This window comes from Protopterus annectens, chromosome 8.part0 (assembly GCF_019279795.1).
Source record: "Protopterus annectens isolate FY-2018-M chromosome 8.part0, PAN1.0, whole genome shotgun sequence".
Lineage (NCBI taxonomy): Eukaryota > Metazoa > Chordata > Ceratodontiformes > Protopteridae > Protopterus > Protopterus annectens.
This window is the reverse complement of record NC_056741.1, coordinates 333,902,583-333,928,025: the sequence shown is the minus strand read 5'-3', so window position 1 is coordinate 333,928,025 and position 25,443 is coordinate 333,902,583. Positions and strand designations below refer to the sequence as shown.

Here is a 25,443-nt window from a genome sequence, read left to right as displayed (position 1 = left end):
TGCAACAATGTCAATGAAATCTGAATGAAGCGAAGACTCGAGTCCACACAGGGGATTACGATCAAGTTGAGGTATGGATGCCAAGAAATTTATTTGAAAGGTGAATCTTTGCACCCATGTTGAGAACATAATACTATGTTACAATTGGAGATCTGATCATAATTTTGTAGTGCATGAACATGAAGATTTATATGCATACTCCATGTACTACTAGACACAGAAAGGTAAAATTAAAAGCTAACTGTTGTGACAGCTTTGAAACTCTGGAAAGCAGTGGAGAAGAGGTTTATGTCCTTATGTGTTTCCTATCTAACGGAAGCAATTTGTTGTGAAACAGTGACTGTAATTTAGCAGACAGCAGGCAGAAACAGAGTTGAAACAAAACAAGAAAACGAACTAAGTCCCAAACAGCTGAGAACAAAAAGCAGAAGCACTGAAATCCAATAAATCCAATAAACTCTTCTCACCGGGATAAATGATGCTTCCAAATATAGTGTACAAGTCTTTTAATTGTGATATCCAACACACCAAAACTGCACGAACAGACAAAGAAGTAAAACACAGTCTACATCCAAGTTGGAAAGTAACGTGAATCAAGCCCGGTGTGAAGAGTTTATTGGATTTCAGTGCTTCTGCTTTTTGTTCTCTGCTTTTTGTTTTCAGAGTTGAAACAAAGCTGTTTCATGTTCTGCTGCTGTTGTTTATTGGATCCCCTGTCAGCTTTTAATGCCAGGCGTGGTCTTAAAAGCATGCAGAGGGTGCTAAGCATCCCTTCTAAGCATTATTAAGATTGGGTCTGACTCTAGAGTACTGCTGAATCAGGATGTTATTTAATTGTTATTAGAGCTGCACACTTTGCACCAAACATCATATAACAGTACCAGTTAACAGCGATGGTATGACAGTAATGTCCTATGATGAACATCACTAAAGACAGCTGCAGACTTTGCACCAAGCATCACACAACAGTACCAGTGATGGTATTTGGTATGACAGTAGTGTCCTGTGATGGACGTCATTGAACAAATTTGCACCAAACATCATATAACAGCAGCAGTTAAGCATGATGGCGTTTGGTATGACCAGGAGTGGCCTTAGCTCAACTGATGCCCTAGGCAAAAGGGCTCCATGGCACCCCCATTCTGGTCTACCTACATACATCAACCTACATCAAATAAATACAGAAATGCGCCCCTGCTACAGCGGTGTCCTAGGCTTCCACCTAGCTATGCCTAAGGCTGGCTATGGGTATGACAGTAGTGTCCTGTGATGAACATCACTGAAGATAGATGCATACTTTGCACCAAACATCATATAACAGAAACAGTTAACAGTGATATAAGATGTACTGTGTAATAAGTAGTGGATCAGCATTATCACAGACAGCACAGGTCAGCATTAATGCCTTCATATGAAGCCAGGACAAACTGGCAAATAAGGGAGAACAGTAAGTGATACCTCCCAGAAATCCTTAGGTCTACAGGAAAGATAATAGGTAAATGCTGAAAGTGGTACAATGTGACGTATGCTGAACCAGAGGAAACTGCTGGGACTAGATAAGATAACTTGTTAAGAGTCAAAATTCTGTGTATTGAGCTAGTATGTGCGGCACACAGTAAAACCCAGGCCTGGAAGAGGATGTGTTTAAAGTTCAAGATGCATCTTTTCACGACACCAAACAAAATTAAAAAAAGCAAAAGTATGACCAAGATGTGGGAAAGAGTCTGCTTTCATGAGGTGAGTAGATACCATAAAACAGATGCATGTAAACACTGTGTCCAAAGCTCCTCTAATGTTTAGTCATTTTGAAGAACTGCACACACTGAAGTTTCCTAAATACCACCCCACATGCTCATCATCATCAAAACAGTCTTTGAATTTGTCAAAAAGGAAATAAATTTACACTTTGGGAATATCAGCTTACCATTCTTAGAGGGAAGTGAATTATACTGTTGTCTGTGATTACAAGGAAATACCAGTTACACCTATATCAACAATGCTCCATTTGTATGTACCTGCAGGGCAAAACAGTGCCACCTGTAGCAATACTATTCCCCCTTGTCTCATGTTTAGAGGACAACAGCAGCTCAAGTTACATCAGAAGTATCCCATTTATAATGAACGATACCTGCTCCATCCATAGCAGCTTCATGCTCTGTCCTGGACTGAACTGAATGGGAACTACCTATCCATCCACAATAACGCTATTGAGTTTGTTCTCTGTTGCTTAGGCAGCATCAAACCTATCAGTAGTGCCAGTTTCAGTCTCTGCTGAAGGCAAAACACAAACCCACTTATGCTAAAACACTGCATACCTTTTCCGCTGTTGCTTGCAGAACTCTAGCCCCACAAACAGCAGCATGACTGTTTAGCCTTGTGGTGAGAAAGAAATGCTAGTATAAGGCAATCTGATGTTGCAAAATTTAACACAAGCCCCACTCACATTGACACCGTTAGCTGAATATGCTTCACCCAGGTACTTCTTTCTTCTCTGGACATGGAGTAGAGTTCATGCATTTCTGGAGGTGTGGTGGCACTGATCAGAAACATTCCTCTCTCCTGATTAGCCACGTCACGGACAATCAGATTCTGCAGGGGAATCACAGCAGTTTTGTCCTAAAAAAGAACAGAAAAAATATGGTGTTTACTACAGCAGGATACGCAAAGTAATAATTGTACAAGCTAATTTATTCAAACTGGCTGTCCAGAAATTACTTTGTGCAGCCACAATTCTCAGCCAGGGATGGCTTTGCAGAAAACAATGCTAACACCAAATTCAGAAAAGTAATAATAAATACAAAACCAAAAAGTGCATCTCAAAATAATTTTTTGGATCTTTTTATACTAAATTTCACTGGTTATGCATACTGTTGTCTTGCAACTTTTTTAACACATCGTACATGAAAAGGATACTTGTGACAAACACTATTCTCAACTGCAGCTCTACACAGCAAACCATCTTGACCTTAGCTTTAAGATGCAATGTACAACATTGCTGACATGAATGGCATCTGTTGTGGACAGTATTCGATTCTCTCAATCATCCCCTACACAGTAATGTCCTTGCATTTTTTTCCAGCAGTACTTTACCCATTTTTCCTTCTTCCATCCATCCAATGCTGCTGAATTACATTCAACTTGTACAGGGGCCCCATGAGCATTCTACTCCATCCATACAATTTACCAAGCACGCAGAGAATGGACGCAAGGTGTCCTCTATATCACACACAATCATCACACATATCTCTGTACCAAATGCCTTTAGAAGGAGTACACACAGAAAACTCATGTCAACAAAGAACCAGACCAGAAATCATCTTGCTGTGAAGTGATAATGTCACTCACTGCAACACTATGCCTTTATTTTCTCCTTGGGTATCTTTGCTGTGTGGTCAGCACCTTTCACTAATATCATGCTCTATTCTTTTTTTTTTTTCATTTACATGAAATGTATTACTCTGTGTCCAGGAACCCTTGTGTAATTCTACTTAGTTCACATCAAACCTGTGCATGAGTCAGAAACTTTAAATCACTTCCACTTACTACCACTATTAGAAGTAAAGTATTCAAAAACAGGTAAACTTACTAAGAACTTGACTTCTGGAGTGAGAAGACTGCTTTAGGCTCACTGTAAAAGTATAACTCAGGGAATCTTATGTAGCAAGTCACAACATATAACAATATTGACAAAATACAGGCCTGGATTTACTGAAAACCTTCATCTGCAGTGCATACAATTAGCTGCCCAAAGTCTATGACAGGGTCCTTTTGTAAGATTTTATTAATTAGTGACATATACACAAGTTATTTTTTGTTACTTCACCATCACATCTAAGCATCACCCCCCCCCCACACACACACACACACTTGAACCTCTTGATGTCGTACACTGGCTGGAGAAATTACTTATTATTTCTTCTTTTGGACCAGAATGACAGCTTGGGACAGGTAAAAACTGTTCTTCTTCTAGGACAGTGAATGAACAATGAAGTTTTTGTCCTATCCTATGCTACTATGTATGGGACCTACAAGCATTTGTCCATCCCTCCTAATACTGTTGCAGCACAAATGTTAGTACATTGCTTCTCCAAACTCCCACTACAGGGTGCCACTACAGCAGCACCCCCCCAGAAAGGAAAACTGGCACTTTGCATGTTACAGGTTAGTACACATTTGAAAAGTGCTGCTCACACTGCGTTTTATCCTAAAATATATATATATATATATATATATATATATATATGTTTTATCCTAATATATATATATATATATATGTTTTATCCTAAAATATATATATAAAAACGTTTTTTTTTTCTTCCTCACTCTTCCTCTATTTTTGCAGACATTTCTAAAATAAGTGTTTTGTGCATTACATATGGTATTTCTTGGTTCATGGTGACTGATAGACTGACATACATTACATTGCAGCTGTACTGTTTTGGATTTGGTAGATAAGATGAAATGGCACATTTTCCCCAAAGAGAAGTACAGAAAACTCACCACTGATACAAATGTGTATCTCTGATCTTTCTCCTGCAGCAGTATCAATACATCCGTCATTAGGAGTACCCTGACATCTGTAAGGGAACAAAAAGATATTCAGTTAATTTCTTAAGTTGCCAGGAATAAGCTACTATTATTAAACCTCTATTTCATATTCATAAGTATCTATTACTTTCAAAAGCACACGACCAACTTTACTCTCAAAGTTTTAGGATCAGAAACTCATTTTAAAACCTCATGTACTACACAAACACACACACACAATTACGCTAATTACTGTGTACTTCCATCATATTTTAGGGTGCATCATAACAAATGTAACATAAAAGTCAAAGGCAGCCCAAGACCACAGCGGGGGAGTTAACATCTGTGATGCTGGTGAACTAAATTTAATCCTGTAACTGGACAGAGAAAGAGTAGTGGAGAAGGGGTGCAGCTAAGTAGTGGTAGCCAGTTCTTCTATTCGGGGTGGGGTGGTCAAGAATTTTACTGTCACTAATACAGCTCAGAGAAGGTCAGAGGAACCTAGTCTAAAGTGCAGCAAAACAGGAGTGGTATTCCAACAACTGTCTGTGCTGCAAGGACATAGTAATAAAACTGAGCAGGAATATAACCAACTTCAGCAATAATATTCAGGAAGGTAACCAAGCCCAAAAGAACACTCCACAATTAACACTTTTGTCTTTATTGCTTATACTTCTTCAGAAAAAAACAGCCTTGCTGCACAAACAACTTTTTAAATGAAATCCAACCGTGTCACATGACAAGATCTGCCAATCAAAACAAACAAAAAAAATCTGCTGCAAGGACATCTTTGCATGATGAGCACAGATGAGTGGTAAGTAAAGTGCAGGTCATAAAAAAACATCCCTCTTGCCAGAATGGCAGCATACAGGGATGGGATCCTAGAATACAACTGAATCTTGGCAGTGGTGGTGATGAGGCAAAAATATTTTAAAATCAAGATATACAGCCACACTGCTGTGACTTCTATCATAATGAGCTGTGAAGGACACTGTATATTACACAATTCATATCTGCAAAGCGATCCTTGACAGAAGACTGAATTGTTCACAATAATGAATTTTGAAACACTGACTCCATGTCATTGAAAACCCGGAAAGTTGAAAGCAATGTCAGAATCACAAAAGCTTCATTTTTGCAGAGGACAAGCCCCTCTGCACATCTCATGTGGAGCTTTGTACCCCCTACACCCCTGCTAATTACATATACAAACTCTGAGATTGCACTACAGTGGGGAAAGGGGCAAAGCTCTAATTCCCACTGTACTGTGATTCTGCACAGTGACAGCCCATAACACACTTTCTGAGTTTTTGGTGATGTGGGTTTGGTGTTTCACCGTTCACTGTTGTGAATGTTTGACCTTCTGTCAGGGGAACCCTGCAAACATATTTTTGACATGTTTAAAAATCCTGTTTTTTAAAATAAGAGTTTGTTAACTTGTGAAATAGTGATACGCTTAATTTTGTGAGACTGTAATGTTGCATAGTTTGACGCTAGCATATTTAGAGATGCAGGGGTTTGTTGGGTCCCCTCCAAAGACGATTTTTTTGTGTATGTGTTTCTATTACAGCTGACAATGTCCATTTAACAGATTCCTTAGTCCACAATTCAATCTTTTTATGTTGCAGCGCCTTGCTACAGGCCCAACAAAAGCTTCTGAAGGGGAAGCACCAAAGATGATGACAGCAGAAACAAATATTTCAAGGTTACTGAGACAAAAAAAAAAACATCAGTCTCTTGGGTGTTCCAGTTTCTTGTCTTCATAAATCACTTCAAAGTGGCTGAAAAGAAAACCATGACGCCAAACTCTAGCAGTAGGCTATTGGGATTGGAGATTAAGGAGAAGCCCAAGTATACATGATAAGTGGGAAGTGTGTTGGCATGTGTTTGTGTGTGAGAAATAGAGACCGAGTGGAGCAATGCAAAATCAATTATGTCATAACCAAGTCTACAAGGGGAGGGGAATATAATGATATTTAACTGCTGAAAATAGTCACAAGAAAAGGACCTTAGCTGTTCGGTGTAATGACCAAAATATGACCAAGTGTTGTAAAAAGGCAATCAGTATGCTCTTCAGCAGCAGAGTAAATAACAGTGGGGGGAGTGCCTCTATAAGCAGAGAACAAACAACTGACAGGGTACTAATTTAGTACCATGAACTCTCACATCTGCATCAGCATTCTTAAACCTTTTTTGTGTAGCATCAGGGATATCAGCTACTGTCTCACCTTAGTTTTAGACCTACATTTGAAGAAGGTATTACATTTTTCTTCTATAGCATGTGCCTATTATTAGGGAAGGTGATGAATACTAGAAATAACACTGGAAGTTGACATTTTCACAACTCTGAAGCAAACTGGCATTTTACACTTAGTGTTTCTGAAACTTATGTCATCTTTGCTTCTGAAGGAAGACAGAGCCACATTTTATGGTGTACTATGTAAGTTACATTTCGGGAGCTGAGATGACAAAAACAGTCTAAAGGCATGTTTAGAAGGATCTGTGGGCTTATTTGAATTTACTTTGGGGATTACATGAAATTCAGAAATATTTACTGCACTTTCTTAAAATGTTTTATTTACCTGGTAATTTTCTGCAGGTTTCCAGCCACTCAACACATTTGCAGGTCTTTTATGTATATTTTATTCATTTGATGGGACTTTTCATTACTATTTTTGAAGTATTTGTATATTTTAAACATCACAGTGCTTTGTTTTTGGACCCGCGGTGGTGGTGCTGCGGTAGCGTTGTCGCCTCACAGTAAGACGCTGTCCGGTTTGATTCTCAGCAAGACAGTCTTCTGCGTGGAGACATGCGTGAATGGGCGTACCTTCATTGAAGTTTGTGCATCAGGGCTGGTAACTCGGCACATAAAAATCAACTACTAATCATTAGCGGACCAGAGTTCCTCTGTGACGACCCCTAACCGGGAAAAGCCGAAAGACACAAACAAACAAACAGTGCTTTGTTTTTAAGCCCTTCAATTAACAAAAGTGTTAAATGTTAAATAACATGGAAACAGAATTTAAACTCCAGAATGTTGAAGCTGCTGGAGGCAAACTTACATCTTGTTACTTTAGTGGAAAGAAAACATGGTTCTAAAAGCCCGAATGAATAAATAACAGTTAGAGGGCTCTTAGCCACAGAGCCTAGGGAGAAGACATTACTTGTTTAATAAGATAATGGCTTTTTAGTACTGTCTGTTTTCCTGAAGACCATAATGTTACTACTGTTAAATAATCACAGTTAAGTTACGGTTAGACATTCACAATGAAAGTTATTACACTGGACACCATTAAAATGGAAACATGGACTTTGCTGCTGTCCACTGCCTGTCTGCTGTCAGAACATTAGACAACAGGGGTCACTTTTTGACACCCGAGCTAACATCATGTCATCTAGTGTCATCCATGCTTTATATTGTCAGGAAAGTTACAGGCTGTTGCAGGTATAAAACATGTTTTTCAGTCCTGAGGAGGAGGAAGCTGAAAAGCAGATTAGTAAGACTGAACAGGATATTACAAAGAAAGTTGGTGCTCAGATTGCCTTAGAAAAGGGAGAAGAATATTTTTATTTTGACTGTTTGAGTATGGCTCAAAGAGCACCCAAGTAAATTTTTTTTTGGTTGTATGATCATAACATAGCAAGGTATGCATCTTGGGTGGTGTACTTCACTATGAAGCGATTAAATTATACATTTTCCCTTTTTAGCTTACTAGAAAAGGACAACATTGACGCATACTGTGTTACTTAACAGGTTTGTTTATTTGTAATTTTTCAGTGTGGTGTTTACTATAACTGGAAAGGTTTAGTGTCACAATTTTACACTGCAGCTACATTTCTGAATTTTGCATACAAGACATTTGGCAGTGGTGCTGCGGTAGCATTGTCGCCTCACAGTAAGATGTTGTCCTGTTCAATTCTCAGCTAGAGCTTCTTCTGTGTGGAGACATGCGTGAATGGGCGTACCTTCGTTGAAGGTTGTGCGTCAGGGCCGGCAACTCGGCAAGTAAAAATCTACTGCCAATCATTAGCGGACCAGAGCTCTGCTATGGCGACCCCTAATCGGAAAAAGCCGAAAGACACAACAACAACTTTTGATTGCCAAAGCACATAAAATGATTTCCCACAGAATATAAAAATGTACAAAACATATTCCAGAAGATTCAGTATGAAGTTGTAGAAATAGGTAGACATGGGGGCATGACCTGAGGATTCTTTCACCAGGTTGACAAACTCAACTTCATTGAAAAGTATAAGAAAAATGGTACAACACTGCCTGGAGTAGACAGGAAACCCTAGCAACAGTCACTTCTACCACTGTAAATTTGATAACTGTCATTACAAATGTTCTGTCTGCTTCCTGTCCTACCTTTGAAGCGGCCGGTTGTTGTTTTCAACTGCATGTATCCATCATGAATCAGCTTCCTTCGCTGCAGCTCCTCTTTGCGGAAGATGAGTTTACCTGTGACCACAGCCTCTGTCTTGTTATCAATACGATTGTAGATCTCCTGGAGTCGCCAGTTTTGTTCACAATCGTGCACTTCCTGATCAACAGCCTGGATTAGCTCCTTCAGCATGATCAGAGACTGCCCCAGGTCCTGGAATTCGTTGCCATCCTCTGCAAAAACAAAGGTTTTCATTATGGTGTAACCCAGTAATCCATAACACATTTAGTTAGACTTAATAAGCACAGAGAAAATCTCCCAAAAGAGAAGAGGTTTAACAGCCTAATAGACACCCATGTCACAAACATTTTATCCCAGAGAGAGGAAATGAAGTCCCAACTACCTTTCTCTATACTCTAATGAGTTGCTACAGAATAAAATGACTGCTTCTTTACTTCCAGGTTATTAACTTTACCTATCTGTGATACAAATGTGAATGACCCAAAAGTGGTTTAGTGCCATTTTGCTTCAGTCTGTTGAAGTTCACTGTATAACTAATGTGGTGTGTGACACCACCACAAAGTCAAATTCAACATACATAATGCCACAATGCTGGATCTACCTACATTAAGGAGGTAGAATAGAAGAATACTTAATGATCAGCTCATCTGGGATGTAGCAAATGTTTTTTTCTGTCTCAGAAGTATCATCTCTATGAACAATATGTTAATAAAACAATAAACAGATGAGGTGAACGCAGTTTCCACTGGAGTTTGCTTAACAAAGCAAATTTATAGTGGAACTGCATAAAAAAGCACTAAATGAGCAGACAAAACAGCAAATGTCTGAATACAAAAAACAGTGCTGTAGAATCATTCTTAATGCTTGTGAATTAGTTGCAGGTGGACATCTAAGCATTTGGTTTTACTTCCAGATCTTTGCATGTACACAAAGAGAAGATGATCTCCTTTCCATGATGAAGAACTCAGCTGGATGCTAGCTAGAAAACAGGGACAGCCTGCAACACTTTCAGTTCATTTTGTGTGACGTCAACAAGTACGCCCATCCAGCTTAGCAAGGAGGTATTGGCCTAGTCAGGTTAAGACAAATTAGCCAAACCGAATGGGGCAACATCTTCAGACAAGGATTATGATGGTGTCACTATAACCCAAATCTCTGTTTTTAGACACACAGCTAAAAAGTTCTGGGTGGGAAGAAATAGCCTGGAAATTGTTATGGCTAGACTTGTACAGGCCCTAGGGCCGATAGCCTAGTACCAGCCTATGAACCTATAACTGGATTATGATCTTTGTAAGGATAACTGCTGAACTAACATTAACGATGCACAGGAAGACTGTGAAAGCAGCAGGTGACCTGAACAAAGACAATGGTGGTGAAATCCATATGTCCTAGGTGAATTCTATATGCCCTGCAAGACTGCAGTAGCAAACATTGCTCTGCATCTAGACTTACTTGCAGTGCCTGAAAAAGGTGTTACAAAGTCAAGATTCCAAGAAGGGATCATTTTTCTCTTTGGGGCTTCAGATCACACCTTAACCCCTTGAAAAATTTTCTGACCGTCTGTCAATGGAGGTGCCAAAGACAGCCAAGCTTTATCTGCTGAAAAATGCACTCTGACCAAGGTACAGGAAAGGCCCTTATCAAGCAAGTCTGTCAATTACAGGAAGACATCCAGGACAGAAGGTACCCACAGCAGAAATTGCATTACTGTCAGGATGAGTTTTGCTCCATCTCCTCTTGCTTTTAGGACTAACGAGAAGGGGGGGAAGGCATACAGGTTACTTGTTCCACTGGACTAAAATGCAGTCACTGTCCACACTTACTGCATGGTTACTTAGTATGAAATCTGTTGAGCAGGTGATTCAGGGTAAAGTGAGAGATCCACATTTGAGACCCCTGCTTAGTTTCCTGTTGGGAAAGACTTTGTGGTCCAACTTCCACTCATAAAAAGAATATGGTGAACTAGCTGAGCAGATTTCCATGAGAGTTTTGAGAAGGAAAGAAAAGCTTGCACGTGTAGTTTTTGTTGACTGACTATCCCAGGCTAGATCCTAAGCTACCACATCCAGTCTATGAAGCTCACCGAAGGAGTTACCCGTTGGTGTTATTTTGTTTCCTTGCTGCCTTGAATAAAATTTGTAATTCAGATATTAGGGCTAGCATTTGTTTGATTCTGATGTGCTTACATTTGCTCTGGCTGTTACACCTTCTTTGAGCTTTAGGGATACCTATATGAGGTCTCCAAAAAATGTTTGACACATTTGAATTGGGGGGGGGTGGGATTAAGAATGGCATTCCTAAGCTTGCTTGCACCTGGGTTGTCAACACTAAACACACACTGAACTGAAGGTAATATTGGTAAGGCCCTCTCCAGTGGGTTCAGGTATTGCTGCCAAAAGCTTTTCTATTACCACTGGATGCTTCGTGTGCAACCTGGCTAAGGAGTCCAAAAACATGGAGGCTGAAGTACCCAAGTGCTCTGAGGACAGACTTCACTGTTATGCAAGTCTGTTCCATTGTCTACCCTATGAAAAAAGACTGCACCATCTTTCTGATGAAATGGACAGTCTGCCTGCCTTGAAGTCTAGTACTATTCCCAATAAATTATTTCTATTGAATGGGACATGAATACAATTAAGGTAACTGAAGAAAATGCTTAAATTAGTCAGATAGGTAGTAATACAGTTTTTCCCTCATTAGGTCCTTCTGGGAATGGTCCTCTGTGAGTCAGTCATTCAAGTATGAGTAACAAGGACTTACCTTCAAACTAATGTGGAGAAAGACTGCAGCTAAGTTACTGGCAAATCCCTTGGGGCAGTGGATATTCCGAAGGACAAGGAGTTGTACAGAAAATTCCCCAACAGTACAGCAAACCTTAGGATCTTCCAGTGTTTCTTTTAAACAGAGATATAGAGGTAGTTGCTCTTATGACTGAGCACAGAAAGGACAGACTGCAGTGTTAACATCTTGAACTATCTACAATGAAAAAATCTTGTTTGGTTTAGACATTTCTGGTATGGGTCTTCAAGGTCTGTCCTTCCTTGAAACTAGAAAGAGTCTTGATAGACACCTTGTCCCCTGCTTTGCAAGAGTGACTCTTCCTACTGCTATTGATTAAAGGAGCTGGCCCACTGTGGATCCTGCGAAGACTACTCTGTTTGTGGGCAGTGGTGGTATCCCTACCAAGGGGAAAGAAGTTCTCAACAAGCAGTGGCAATAGCTCAACAGGTAGCTTACATGCCTTTGGTGCTGGAAGATCAGTTGGCTCTGGGTTTTTATTCAAACAAAAGGTGCTTGGATTCATTTTGTACTACTGACACTGCAGTGCACCCTAATGGGGTGCTGCACTCCTGAGTGTGCCAACCTTCAGTTGAGATGGTAAACCAAGGTCCCATCAGCCTATGATGGTGGTAGCTCAAGTGGATGTAAAAGATCCCACAGCACTTTTGAAAAGATTATGGTGTTTGTTCATTTATTTACAACATACATAAAAACTGTAATGCACAACAATTTACATGATCACACTTTCGATTTTTACAATAAGGTAGCATATCGACGTTATGACTTCTCATTCCTCACTATTTCATCCATAACAATTTTTTCATTTTGTTTTGCCATACAGTCACTATCTCAAAATTATCAATAATTCACATTTACTGCCTCACAAAAACGGCCCTTACCAAATTGTGTCCATTTTATGTCTTTTCCTTCATTTTTAATCATATATATCATATTCATATATAGTATCATTTCCATATTACATTTCAGAAATTATTTGTATTTAAATTCACATTTAAATATCTCCCTAGCTATACTAAATATTTCACATTCTAATAATGCATTTTATAGGGATTCTTCCACTTTGCATACCTTACTTAATCTCCTATATGTTTGCTTGTATTTCATCCAACCTGTAACAGGTACTTTCTGTAATATCAGTCTCCATAAAGAAAATCCACATTTCTTACGTCATAATAAATCTACACTTTCTTTCCTTTATTGCTTTCTAACCTGCTCACTTTCCCCTTTTCACAGTTTCACATAATAATATTTTCTGCAACTTCTTCATATCATACCTTTCTGTTTCTGGGTAATTCACCCACCACTATGGTCCAACTTTTCATTTTTCACAATATTCTATAATTTCTTCACTATCAAATGTCTTTCTTTCTCCTTTACTTGGCAACATCCAAAAATCCTTACATTTTCCCATACAGCTTTTCACACTGCATCACATTACTTCACTAATCTTTTTCAATATCCTGAAAATTTGCAGCAAATATGTGTACCATTGAATTTTTTTATCCTAGTTCTCTATCATTTTATCAGAATATACTTACCCCCCTTTTTATCAAATTCACCTTTGAGGCCCATTAAAATTACAAACACTGTCTCTAACAACTCCTTCTCTAGTCTCACAGGAAAACATATATACTACTTGTACAACCAAATTTGTCTAATAAATATGTATTTCTAAGTACACTTATCCATCAATTCCTTTCACTGCCTAAGACTTGCATCCCTTTTACCAAACTTCATACCCACTATACTAATCTCACTTTATGAAAAATATATTCCACCTTTAGTTATACAATCACCAAACCATTTACTTTTCATTTTATTTCAGTTCAAATCCCACTTGTTCCAGCTCTTTTTCCATATTAATGATTTCCTCGTTCACCCATATACTGTTTATATCAATAACCTCTAGACCATCAGCATAAGGCACAAAATATTGGCACTCTTACCACATTTCTAATTTTCAACCCAGCTTTCTCAATATCCATTTTATACTTTTCTATAACAATATTCATAACCCAAGCAAACAGCACTCTAGACGTTCAGCATTACTGCCAGCCGTGTGCTACTTTCTGTACATAAAAATAAATAAATAAAATGCATACAATTCATTTCAGGTACGGCAAAAAAATATTAAACTCAGAAGGCTGTTTCATACCAAAAGTAAACACATCAAATCATCCAAGCATCCATACCTTTGGTGTTTTGTAAGATTCTGTCAATGAGAACTGGGTATTTGGTTAGTCGCTGTGTAACTAGTAGGATACATTCTTGGACACCATGTCGACGAAGTACAGATGAACGTGTTGCTTTCTGTAAGAAAAGACATTTTTTAGCACAAAAAACAGGCTATACATACTGTCACACCCTTTCCATCCATGGTAATGTAGTATCCAGTTCTCTTACCCGTATAAAGTGCTGGAATTTCTTGTCCCGTGCATATAACTCCTTGTACAGTTTAACTGCTTTGGTGTGCCTGCTGCAAAACTCACTATATGCTCTCTTCATATGTTCAGCAGTTTCTCCAGAAAACTAAACAGACAAGAAAAAACAATGCAATTAAAAATTTCAACTGGCATTTGGCAAAGAAAGTACTGCCATTAATGGGCACTTTTATTGGAAGTGCATTAAAACCAGCAACACTTTTCATGGAGAGGTAAAAAATGTAAAAGGTATGCAAATACTGCATCATAACGTGTAACTTTAGAAGACTTTTAGATTTCATTACTCTGTCTTGTATATTCTACCTTTGTGTTGTTAAGCACGTATTACCTTTCCACAAGTATAAGAGCTGCTCAGGTTGTGACATTTAAAGATCATTAGATCCTCTACTCTGTATTCATATCTTAAGCTTGCATTTCACTGTAGTGTCCACATTTTTTGTTGTTTTTATTCAAGAAATGTATTTATTGAATTATCACTTATGACATAGGCAATCATACATTTATATAAATGAAAACAAACCATATTGACATTTTTATTTGCAAACATTATACATCACTTATAATCTATGCGTCATTGTCGGTCAAATGCTATATGGCTCCTACACTTTCTAAAGATCCCATTTCCAGTTCTTTTACCTCTGTTACTATACTTACTACTCCTAGTATGATTGATTTTGATTTGATTTCCATTTTCCAGTAATTGCTTTTTTGGCAGCCACCATAATTAGACAACAAGGCCATACTATGTCTAGGCAATTACAGTTCTGTACCATAGCTCAGTAAATCATTTCCTTAGTCATACAAATTTGTTCACCCAGTATTTCTGACAGAGTACTCTGCAGTGAATTTTTTAAAAGTCTGTCAACTTATTATACTCCCAAAAGACATGTTCCCAATTACCTCTTTCTTCCTCATCACACCTCCAACATTTGATATCAACCTGAGGAAAAACTCTTTGGAGTATGCGTGGGGTATAAAAATACCTATGCAAACTCTTCCAAGCAAAGATCCTAAATCTTCTAGACGGTTGCATATTTATGAGCCATTTAAATATCCCCCATTGTTTCTTTGTTAATTGCTTATCCAATCTCTCTTATCAATCCTTTCTAACCTCCTCTGATGGACTCCTATAGTTATTATGCAGTACTTTATATACACTATTAAGTATTCCTTTTTAACAGCAGCTTCTGTTCTAGATTCTACTAAAAACTATACCAGTGCTGGTCTTTCTCTTAAGATACCCCAATATCAATTCTTGATAGGGAAGGCAATCCCTAGGCTACAGTCCAAATGAGTTTTTGGCCACTTCCCATTCTATTACCTTTCCCCCTCTAATTATTTGCTCACAATACCGTGGTTCATTTGCCAGGTTTTTCAAGTAAAATCCAGCTCCGCTCTTGCCTATTCTTTGCACCCCTAATTGCAATCATCCCTATTGGCAAAATCTCCTTTCTCCAGTCCCATGTTGGCTTAGTTCTTCAAATACTTTATATTACTTTATGAATATAACAGTCTGTATGGTGATTGGTACTCTCCTTAATGATCTGCATTCAAATCCCAGTTTCGCCTTATTTGTAGAGATCCCCCCCTGTTTAATGACCATTCCTTTCCACTTTGAATTATAGTTTTCTGTTTGTGCTATGTACAGGAGCCTTAACTGTGTAGCTCTGAAATACCCCTTCATATCAAGTAATCACATGCAATGCCCACATTCTCTCTCTTCTAAAGCTTCTGGAAGGTTCTGCTTACCAAAGCCAACTAAACAGGTGCTATGCCATTTTGACCTATTCTCCATCTGAAATAACTAACTCCAGGTTCATATGTAACTTAGGAGAAAACGTTGATGGCAAGAAGACTATCAAGAAATGTAGTTTGTTCAGTTCTTTTCAAACTAATGACCCAGGCCACTGACTTCTTGTTACCACTGGTAAATGTGCTTAGGTAATGCAACCTTAAAGATCCACTCTTTCAATTAGGAGCTCACCTGTGCAAATCCAGTCACAGTTCTAACATGATGATCACATAAAGGAGGAAAAAACTTACGTATGTAATCTTCTCTCACTTTAACATTTGTTATTACCAGAAGACCAAAGTTGAGTAATCCTGTTCCATTTACCTCTGTGACGTTTCTGAAGGAGCTGCACTGCAATTTTTTCCACTGAATTTCTTTAAAGCGCTACCTTGAAAAGGGACATGAAAATCCACAAAAAAACATAATCCCTTCCAATTTGAGGCATGTGACATCATCATACAGGGCTCTATGTACTGCTATTTTGCCTAATGTTTCTGATGTTGTCCCAGTAAGGGCTTGAGTTTGGTCATTCTTCACGACACAACTCATTTGAAACTATTACGGAAGAAACTCTGTTCTATTCTCCCTCAGTTCTCCACCCACCCTCATAATTCATCAATCCATCCATCCACAACCTATTTTCCCATTTGTGCACATGGGGTCAGGGTGTCACTTCAACAGTGACAATCATCTAGAGCCAAGGTTCACACTGCTGAGTGGCCAGCCTTGACAAAGTTATTTTTCCACACCACAGACTTGCATACACATACATCTATGGCAAATTTAGTGTGTACAATCCACCTACTGCATATGTCTTTGGAAAGTGGGAAGAAACTGAAGCACTCAGAGGAAACCCATGCATACAAATGGAGGAAATGCAGACTCCACACAGAAGGCACCCCAGCCAAGAATCAAACCAGAGAATCTCTTGCTGTAAGGCAACAATGCTATCTGCTGTGCCACTGTGTCACCCTGATGTCAAATTACCCAGTAATGTCAAAATGAAAAGCACTTGCTCAGGAATTATTTAATAGAATATTACATTAAATATTACAGTAGTCCTTCTTATTAAATCCCTAATCCAGATTAATTCAATTTCAGTGTCATAAAATGGATGAAACAAGATGACAGTATCAAGGGGAAACAAACACAACAGACAAAACCCAGACAAATAGTGCTGTATGTCACCCTATTCTAATGACTGGCTGCACGTTCAATCAACAATTCTACACTACTTTAGTAAAAAATATCCCACAGAAGGATGTTGTATATACAAGCATCTTTCACCACCAGCAAACTAAGCCCCCACTGTGATATCAATAGTAATATAACAAAGTAAGGGTACAGCCTATGGTATTTATGTGGGGTCTATATTAGATAGTAGAAGTTCCGTAACTCCGAACACCTAATGGTCGAACCATTAAGTTTGAAGTTACAGAACTTCGACTATGCAAAAAAATAAATAAATAAATAAAATGCAAAACGTACAAATCAAAAACTTGTAAGCAGGAGGGCAAGCCCCCTCTGCGCCCCCACACCAACCGCTACTTAAATATACCAACTCCGAGATCTCACCACACTGAAGTGAATGGAAACCTCCACTTATGGAGATGTCCATTCAAACGCTCAAAGTTTTGAAAATTTGAATGTATGGTCTCAACCATATGTGGTTCGAACTTGTAAAAGTTCAACTACGTGAATGGAACCCTTTATGTGCACCTTGCAACACTAAACTACAAGCAAAACCCAGTTCACAGCTTCATGGGGAGAAAGTGTTATCTACCTTTTAGGTCTACTATTATATTGTGAAGCCTGCCCTATACTGCAACAAGTCTGAAATACCAAACACAAGGACACACACAGACACACACACACACACACACACACACACACACACACACACACACACACACACACACACACACACACACACACTTTGTGCATGCATTATCAAGTTAGGTTGCCAGGCTTTTCTTCTGTATCACACATGCCCTGTATGCATCACAAATCAGCTTACTGCAGGTAAGAATGTGGTTCTAATCAGTCTGACAGATTCCAGCTTACTGGATAAGGTGCAGAACCTAGTTAAAAAGTCCATTTAATCTGACCTTCCTACCAAAAAGTTTGGTCAGTGTTTAATTTCCTGTGCCAATCAAGATACACAGTCACTAAATTGACAATGAGTACACAAAAGAAAACATCAGGAGTTTGACAAGGGTCAGAATAAGGAAGTGAAAACGTGAAGACATCTAATTTTTAAAAGCATAACAATTAACAAATAGCAGATCAATTTCAACAAGCAATACATTTGTCTGTCAGCTACATCCTTTTAACTGCCCTTATACAACTACAAGACACAAACATAAAATATATTATCATGTACTTTCAATAAATAACCTGTCAAATTATAGGATTCATTATGGACATGAAAAAAATGCAAGACCTGACACACAGTGATTTCCACACTCAGAAGTTGGCCCAATCAAACTGATTCAGTGTACTCATATGAGCCAGTTTAGATGTAGGGACATGACAGTTTGTTAGGACAGACCCAGGAGCGAAGCACTGTTACTGGGCTATTATCCCTAGTTGTGTTTGGCAAAACTATTCTCCCAATGGAGGGTGGCCTAATGGTTAAAGTGTTTGCCTTACAAACACAAGGTGCAGGGTTTGAGTCTCACAAGGGATAATTGGCTAGGCTTAAAATGGCTCACAAGGGCAGTTAGCTTAGTACTAATTTATGAACCTATGAACTTATATGATAAAAAAAAAAAAATTACCGCAAACCTTCTCCAGATCAGAATAGCCAAGTGCTAACCTGTTAACTTTGAGCTGCTCTGTGACAGAATAAATACTTTTTTTTTTTTATCAACCTACCCCTCTGCTTTCAAACAGCAGCAGTAAAATATAAAGGACAGCTATGCCCCAAACAAAATATTTCCTTTCTCCAGAGTGCATTTTCTAGAAAATTATCCCATACTTTCACATACTAAAAAGCATGACTTAATTTATTCTCCTTATTTTTATTTATTTTGCAGTTTGTTTACTGGGTAAGTGAACTGGTTAGATGACCGTTTTCAGCCACACACGGGCTCTTAGATAATCACAGAATACATAATAAGAAAGCAAACTATACTATACAAGACATTATATAAAACTTAGTAAATATACATAGTATACATATAAACAACAAAGTACATACAATGTAAGAAGAAATATTATGTACAGCCTTTGGTACAGTGCACTGCAAATGCAGAACACCCAACAAAAGTGCAGAAGAAAGGCTTGTGAGCTCTCAGACACTATGAAATACATTTACATATTTACACAACAATACTTACTTACAGAACTGGAGAAATGCACTAAAGTCAGGAGAATGAAACAGGTTGCTATACAGTAAACACTGTTTAAGCTTTCAAAGAATTAAGTGTTACTAGCCAGTGTTGAGGTAACATGAGTACAATCTTCCTGCAAGTGTGCCTTGAGTTTGGATTTAAATACCTTAAGTGCACAGAGTAACCTCATTTCAGTATGGATGTGGATCCAAGTGGCTGGACTGAATTTGTAAAAAGGCTTTATCTTCTACAGTTGTCTTGAACCATGGCCTGGCTAGTGTTATCCTCAAGAGTAACTTTCTGGCTGCAGTTTGGCTCCCTGATAAAAAAGGTACTTTTAGAGGTAGACAATTCCCTAAATTAATCAACTTAAAAGTAAGTATACTAAGAGACAAGACTGCTCTGTTCTGAGCAGGCAATCATCTGCTTTTGTGCAGATCATCACAGTGATGGACGTGACTGCACATAAGCAGAGCAAATCTCCAGAGCTTGTTTTCTGCAAGCTGAAGATTTGGAGTATTAGTATCTGATTGGAAGCACAAAAGTTGGAGGGCATATTCAAGTATTGGTAGTAGTAGATTCTTGGAGATCCTATTATGTGCAATAGGGGAGAGGAGCTGAGAGAATATATATCAGGGTTTTATCTGAACCAAAGTACTTTTTAAAGTATGAATGAAGAATAACAAATATGTGTCCAAACATTTCCATGGTATTTTTCTCTGTGACAGCTGGAATAGTGGTGTTATAAGTCTTTGAGAAAGAGAGGTAGAAATGCTTAATTTCTTTTTTTTTTTTTTTTTTTTTTTTTGCACAGTACCAAACAGCATGATACTGGATTTGCTGGCTCTGACAATTACTTTATTACAAATTATCCAGGAGCACACAGAAGGGAACTTGGATTGTAAGACTTCTATGACAGCAGATTTTATTGGAGTCTAGGGGTATGACATCATCAGCATACAGTACAAGATTAAGTTGAGGAAGTTCACTGGAGAGGTCATTAAGGAAGACAGAGGACAAAGAGGACCAATAATAGAGCCATGTGGCACTTCAATACTTAAGGTGCCAGGGCTAGAAAAGGAATTGGTGTCAAATACCCAAAAGGTTCTAGCTTTCAGACAGCTTTTGAAACCACATAATTATATTTCTATGAGATGAGTCTTCATACTTTTTTAATAGGAGAGCATGATCAACAGTTTCAAAGCTCTTGTCATGTTAATAAATAATCCTGTAATGACCAGACCTTCATTCATGCATCCTTTGTGGCATTTCCATCAGTCACCTTCCTCAGTGCATGAAATCCAATCTTTAGGAATTTGTCTACCTTGCTCTTATGTCATTGCACCCGGCACATCTGAAAGTTTCCTGCGAAGAAAAAATGGACATAACAAGGTATCTGGTAGTTTTCTTTTGTTACTTAGACTCATTGAGGTTGTGAAACTATTCAGGCTCTATGGATTCTCAGCTCTACTATCATTTACAGCTACATTCTCTTCCTCCTCTGTGGCTAAAAACCTACTTAGTCTTTGCATAACTCTGAATGGTGTGTATACAGTATCTCTGAATTAATGCATAAAACTTAAGCATATGAGAACTGAGAGTAAGTGGAAAGATTTCTGCGAAAACCAAGTATGCATTTCAAATCATGTATTTTACTGGGCAGACATCTATGGATACTTTGATCTGTGTTTACTCAGGATTTATAAATACATTATTTAACTTACTGTGACATTGTTGCAAAAAAGAGAACACAAGTAATAATAAAAAATGATCAATGATCTTTTGGATGTGTTACTGCCATTTACAAATGAAGAGGGGGAAGTCATGTCCGAAGGCAGGTAAAGGCTAGGACTGTGATAGTGAGGGTCGGAACTTTGAATGTTGGCAGTATGACTGGTATAGGGAGAGAGCTAGCAGATATGATGGACCGAAGGAAGGTTGGTATATTGTCTGTGCAAGACACCAGATGAAAGGGGAGCAAGGCTAGGTGTATCAGAGGTGGGTTCAAATTGTTTTATCATGGTGTGGATGGGAGGAGAAATGGCGTAGGGGTTATCCTGAAGGAACAGTATGCTAAGAGTGTTTTGGAGGTGAAAAGAGTGTCGGATAGAGTGATGTTTATGAAGCTAGAAATTGATGGTGTAATGATGAATGTTGTTAGTGCATATGCTCCACAAGTTGGGTGTGCGATGGATAAGAAAGAAAAATTTTGGAGTGAGTTGGATGAAGTGGTGATGACTGCACCCAAGGGTGAGAGACTGGTGATTGGCACAGATTTCAATGGGCATATTGGTGAAGGGAACAGAGGGGATGAGGAAATGATGGGTAGGTATGGCGTTAAGCAAAGGAATGCAGAAGGTCAGATGGTAGTGGATTTTGCGAAAAGGATGGACATGGCTGTGATGAATACATATTTTAACAAGAGGGAGGAGCATAGGGTGACATACAAGAGTGGAGGAAGATGCACACAGGTAGATTATATCTTATGTAGAAGGGCCAGTCTGACGGAGATTGGAGACTGTAAAGTGGTGGCAGGGGAAAGTGTAGTTAGGCAGCATAGGATGGTGGTTTGTAGGATGACATTGGTGATCAAGAAGAGGAGGATGAGTGTGAGGGCAGCACCAAGCATCAAATGGTGGAAAGTGAAAAAAGGTAACTGTGAGCTGGAGTTCAGGGAAGAGTTAAGACAGGCACTGGGTGGCAGTGAAGAGTTAACAAATAGCTGGGTAACTACAGCAGAGCTAGTAAGAGAGATGGCTAGAAAGGTGCTTGCTGTGACATCTGGAAAGAGGAAGGAGGACAAGGAGACCTGATGGTGGAATGAAGAAGTACAAGAGAATACACAGAGAAAGAGGTTGGTGAAGAAGAAGTGGGATTGTCAGAGAGATGAAGAAAGTAGACAAGAGTATAAGGAGATGAGGTGCATGGCAAAGAGAGAGGTGGCGAAGGATAAGGCGTATGAAGAGTTATATGAAAGGCTGGACACTAAGGAGGGAGAAAAGGACCTGTACCGATTGGCTAGACAGAGGGACCGAGCTAGGAAAGATGTGTAGCAGGTAAGGGTGATAAAGGATAGTGAGGGAAACGTACTCACAAGCGAGGAGAGTGTGTTGAGCAGATGGAAAAAGTACTTTGAGGGGCTGATGAATGAAGAGAATGAGAGGGAGAGAAGGTTGGATGATGTGCAGATAGTGAATCATGAAGTGCAATGGATTAGCAAAAGGGAAGTAAGGATAGCTATGAACGGGTGAAGAATGGAAAGGCTGATGATCCAGATGACTTACCTGTGGAAGCATGGAGGTGTTTAGGTGAAACGGCAGTGGAGTTTTTAACTAGATTGTTTAATGAAATCTTGGAAAGTGAGAGGATGCCTGAGGAATTGAGAAAAAGTGTTTTGGTACCGATTTTTAAGAATAAGGGTGATGTGCAGAGCTGTAGTAACTACAGAGGGATTATATTGATCAGTCACAGCATGAAGTTATGGGAAAGAGTAGTGAAAGCTAGGTTAAGAAGGGAGGTGATGATTAGTGATCAGCAGTATGGTTTCATGCCAGGAAAGAGCACTACAGATGCGATGTTTGCTCTGAGAGTGTTGACGGAGAAGTACAGAGAAGGTCAGAAGGAGTTGCATTGTGTCTTTGTGGATTCAGAGAAAGCATATGACAGAGTGCCTAGAGAGGAGTTGTAGTATTGTATGAGGAAGTTGGGAGTGTCAGAGAAGTATGTAAAAGTGGTACAGGATATGTACGAGGGTAGTGTGACAGCAGTGAGGTCTGCGGTGGGAGTGGGATTACATCAAGGATCAGCTCTGAGCTCTTTCTTATTTGCAATGGTGATGGACAGGTTGACAGACGAGATTAGACAAGAGTCCCCGTGGACTATGATGTTTGCAGATGACATTGTGATCTGTAGTGAGAGCAGGGAACAGGTGGAGGAGACCCTGGAGAGGTGGAGATATGCTCTAGAGAGAAAAGGAATGAAGGTCAGCAGGACTAAGAGAGAATATATGTGTGTGAATGAGAGGGAGGACAGAGGAATGGTGAGGATGCAGAGAGTAGAGGTGGCGAAGGTGGATGAGATTAAATACTTGGGATCAACAGTTCAGAGTAATGGCAAGTGTGGAAGAGTGGTAAAGAAGAGAGTAAAGGCAGGGTGGAGAAGAATGTCAGAAGTGATTTGTGACAGACGAGTACCAGTAAGAGTGAAAAGGAAGGTCTACAAGAGGGTAGTGAGACCAGCTATGTTATATGGGTTGGAGACAGTGGCACTGACAAAAAGGCAGGAGTCAGAGCTTGACGTGGCAAAGTGGAAGATGTTAAGATTTGCACTGGGAGTGACGAGGATGGACAGGATTAGGAATAAGTAATATTACAGGGTCAGCCCAGGTTGGAAGGTTTGGAGACAAACCAGAGAGGCAAGATTATGTTGGTTTGGACATGTGCTCAGGAGGGATGCAGAGAATATCGGGAAAAAGATGCTAAAGATGAAGCTGCCAGGTAACAGGAAAAGAGGAAGGCCTAAGATAAGGTTTATGGATGTGGTGAGAGAGGACATTCAGGTGGTTGGTGTGATAGAGCAAGATGCAGAGGACAGGAAGAAATGGAAACAGTTGATCTGCTGTGGCAACCCCTAACGGGAGCAGCCAAAAGAAGAAGAAGACTGCCATTTACAAATGACAAAATAAAGTACAGTTATGTACACTTACCATAAATGCAGATGTTTGAGTGTATTCACTGTTGCAGTCATTGCACTTGGGTTATCCTGCTGGCAGGCTACCCTCAGTCGGCCTGAATTCCAAAGTCTAGGTCCGGCGTCGGTTGCTGTCGCCTCTTCCGAGACATCAGTACGCCAGGGGTATAAAAGATGCAGCCAACGCCATTTTCTTCAATTTTTCTTGCCCCAGATGTCAGGTGCCCCCAAAAGGGTAGGCTAAAAATATGCCAATAAAACATGCAAGCACCAAAATACACATATGTTACACCTTCATCTACAAGCAAATACAACACAGAGGTTGTATAGATTAGAGAAGTGCAAATAAGTTCCAGCAAAGATAAGGGGGATGAGGGTGGGTAACCTGGACCGCAACAGTGAATACACTCCAACATCTACATTTATGGTAAGTGTACACAACTGTACTATGTTCTTCGTGTTTCACTGTTGCAGTCATTACACTTGGGTTGAATCCCAAAGCTATGGCTGGGAGGCTGGAGCTAAATAGCATTAGGAGCGGCTATGAGGCCCTGCAAAACTGCAGTGGCAAAGCCTGCCCTAGATTTAGAGTAGAGTGGTAGATGATAGTGCTTTATAAAGGTGTGCACTGAACTCCAGGTAGCAGCCTCTAAAATGTCTTTGGTTAGTACTCCCCTGAGGAAGTCTGCTGAAGTGGCTGCTGCTCTGGTTGAATGTGGCCTAATGCCCTTAGGCATTGGCTTGCCATGTTGTGAATAGCAGAAATGAATGCAGTGGCCTATCCACTTTGAAATAGTCTGCTTAGAGATAGCCTTTCCTTGTGATTCTGCAGCATATGCCACTAGTAGTTGCTCAGTCTTCCTGAAAGCTTTGGTTCTGTTTAAATAGAAGCTGTCTGTGCATGTCCAAACAATGCAGAAATCTCTCCCCTTATTCTGTGGGTTTGGATAAAAAGTAGGCAGATGAATAGTTTGGTTAAGGGCCACACTGGACACTACCTTAGGCATAAATGTCGGGTTGGTCCTCAGAGAAACCCTGTCTGGATAAAAAATGATAAAAGGTTCCACAGCCATGAGTGCCTGTAGCTCTGAGACTCTTCTTGTAGAGGTTATTAACCAAGCAGGGAGATGAAACAAGGAGTGAACACACATTACCAAAACCACCACAAAAGTTCACTCTGGAAGCTCCAAATGAGGGTTAAGAGAACCAGAACCAATAGTCCATCCAAAATACTGTTTGAAATAAACTGAAAGTAAATTCACGGAGAGTAGAAAAACAGTTTAATAATGCTTGAAATTCCAAACAAGTACGTTTTCAAACACCTTCTTCAGCAAAAAAGACAAATACAACCTCCTGGAAAATACATGCATAAGGCACACACACGCACACACACACACAATTTAGCATTTATTCAAAGCATGCTGTTTGAGGCATGTAACTTTAAGGAC

At 39.4% G+C, this 25,443-nt stretch overlaps 1 protein-coding gene across 4 annotated transcripts in view; it reads right to left on the bottom strand.

Moving 5' to 3' along the window:
- ARHGEF2 (Rho/Rac guanine nucleotide exchange factor 2) overlaps nucleotides 1-25,443 on the bottom strand; it is a 924,267-nt gene that overhangs the window by 141,615 nt on the left and 757,209 nt on the right. For all 4 annotated transcript variants that reach the window (XM_044079827.1, XM_044079829.1, XM_044079828.1 and 1 more), the window contains 5 exons: nucleotides 14,142-14,267; nucleotides 13,931-14,048; nucleotides 8,900-9,148; nucleotides 4,501-4,577; nucleotides 2,444-2,616 (listed from right to left, as the gene is read on the bottom strand). In XM_044079827.1, coding sequence (XP_043935762.1) covers nucleotides 2,444-2,616; nucleotides 4,501-4,577; nucleotides 8,900-9,148; nucleotides 13,931-14,048; nucleotides 14,142-14,267 — 743 coding nt within the window. The remainder of the gene's footprint in view (nucleotides 1-2,443; nucleotides 2,617-4,500; nucleotides 4,578-8,899; nucleotides 9,149-13,930; nucleotides 14,049-14,141; nucleotides 14,268-25,443) is intronic.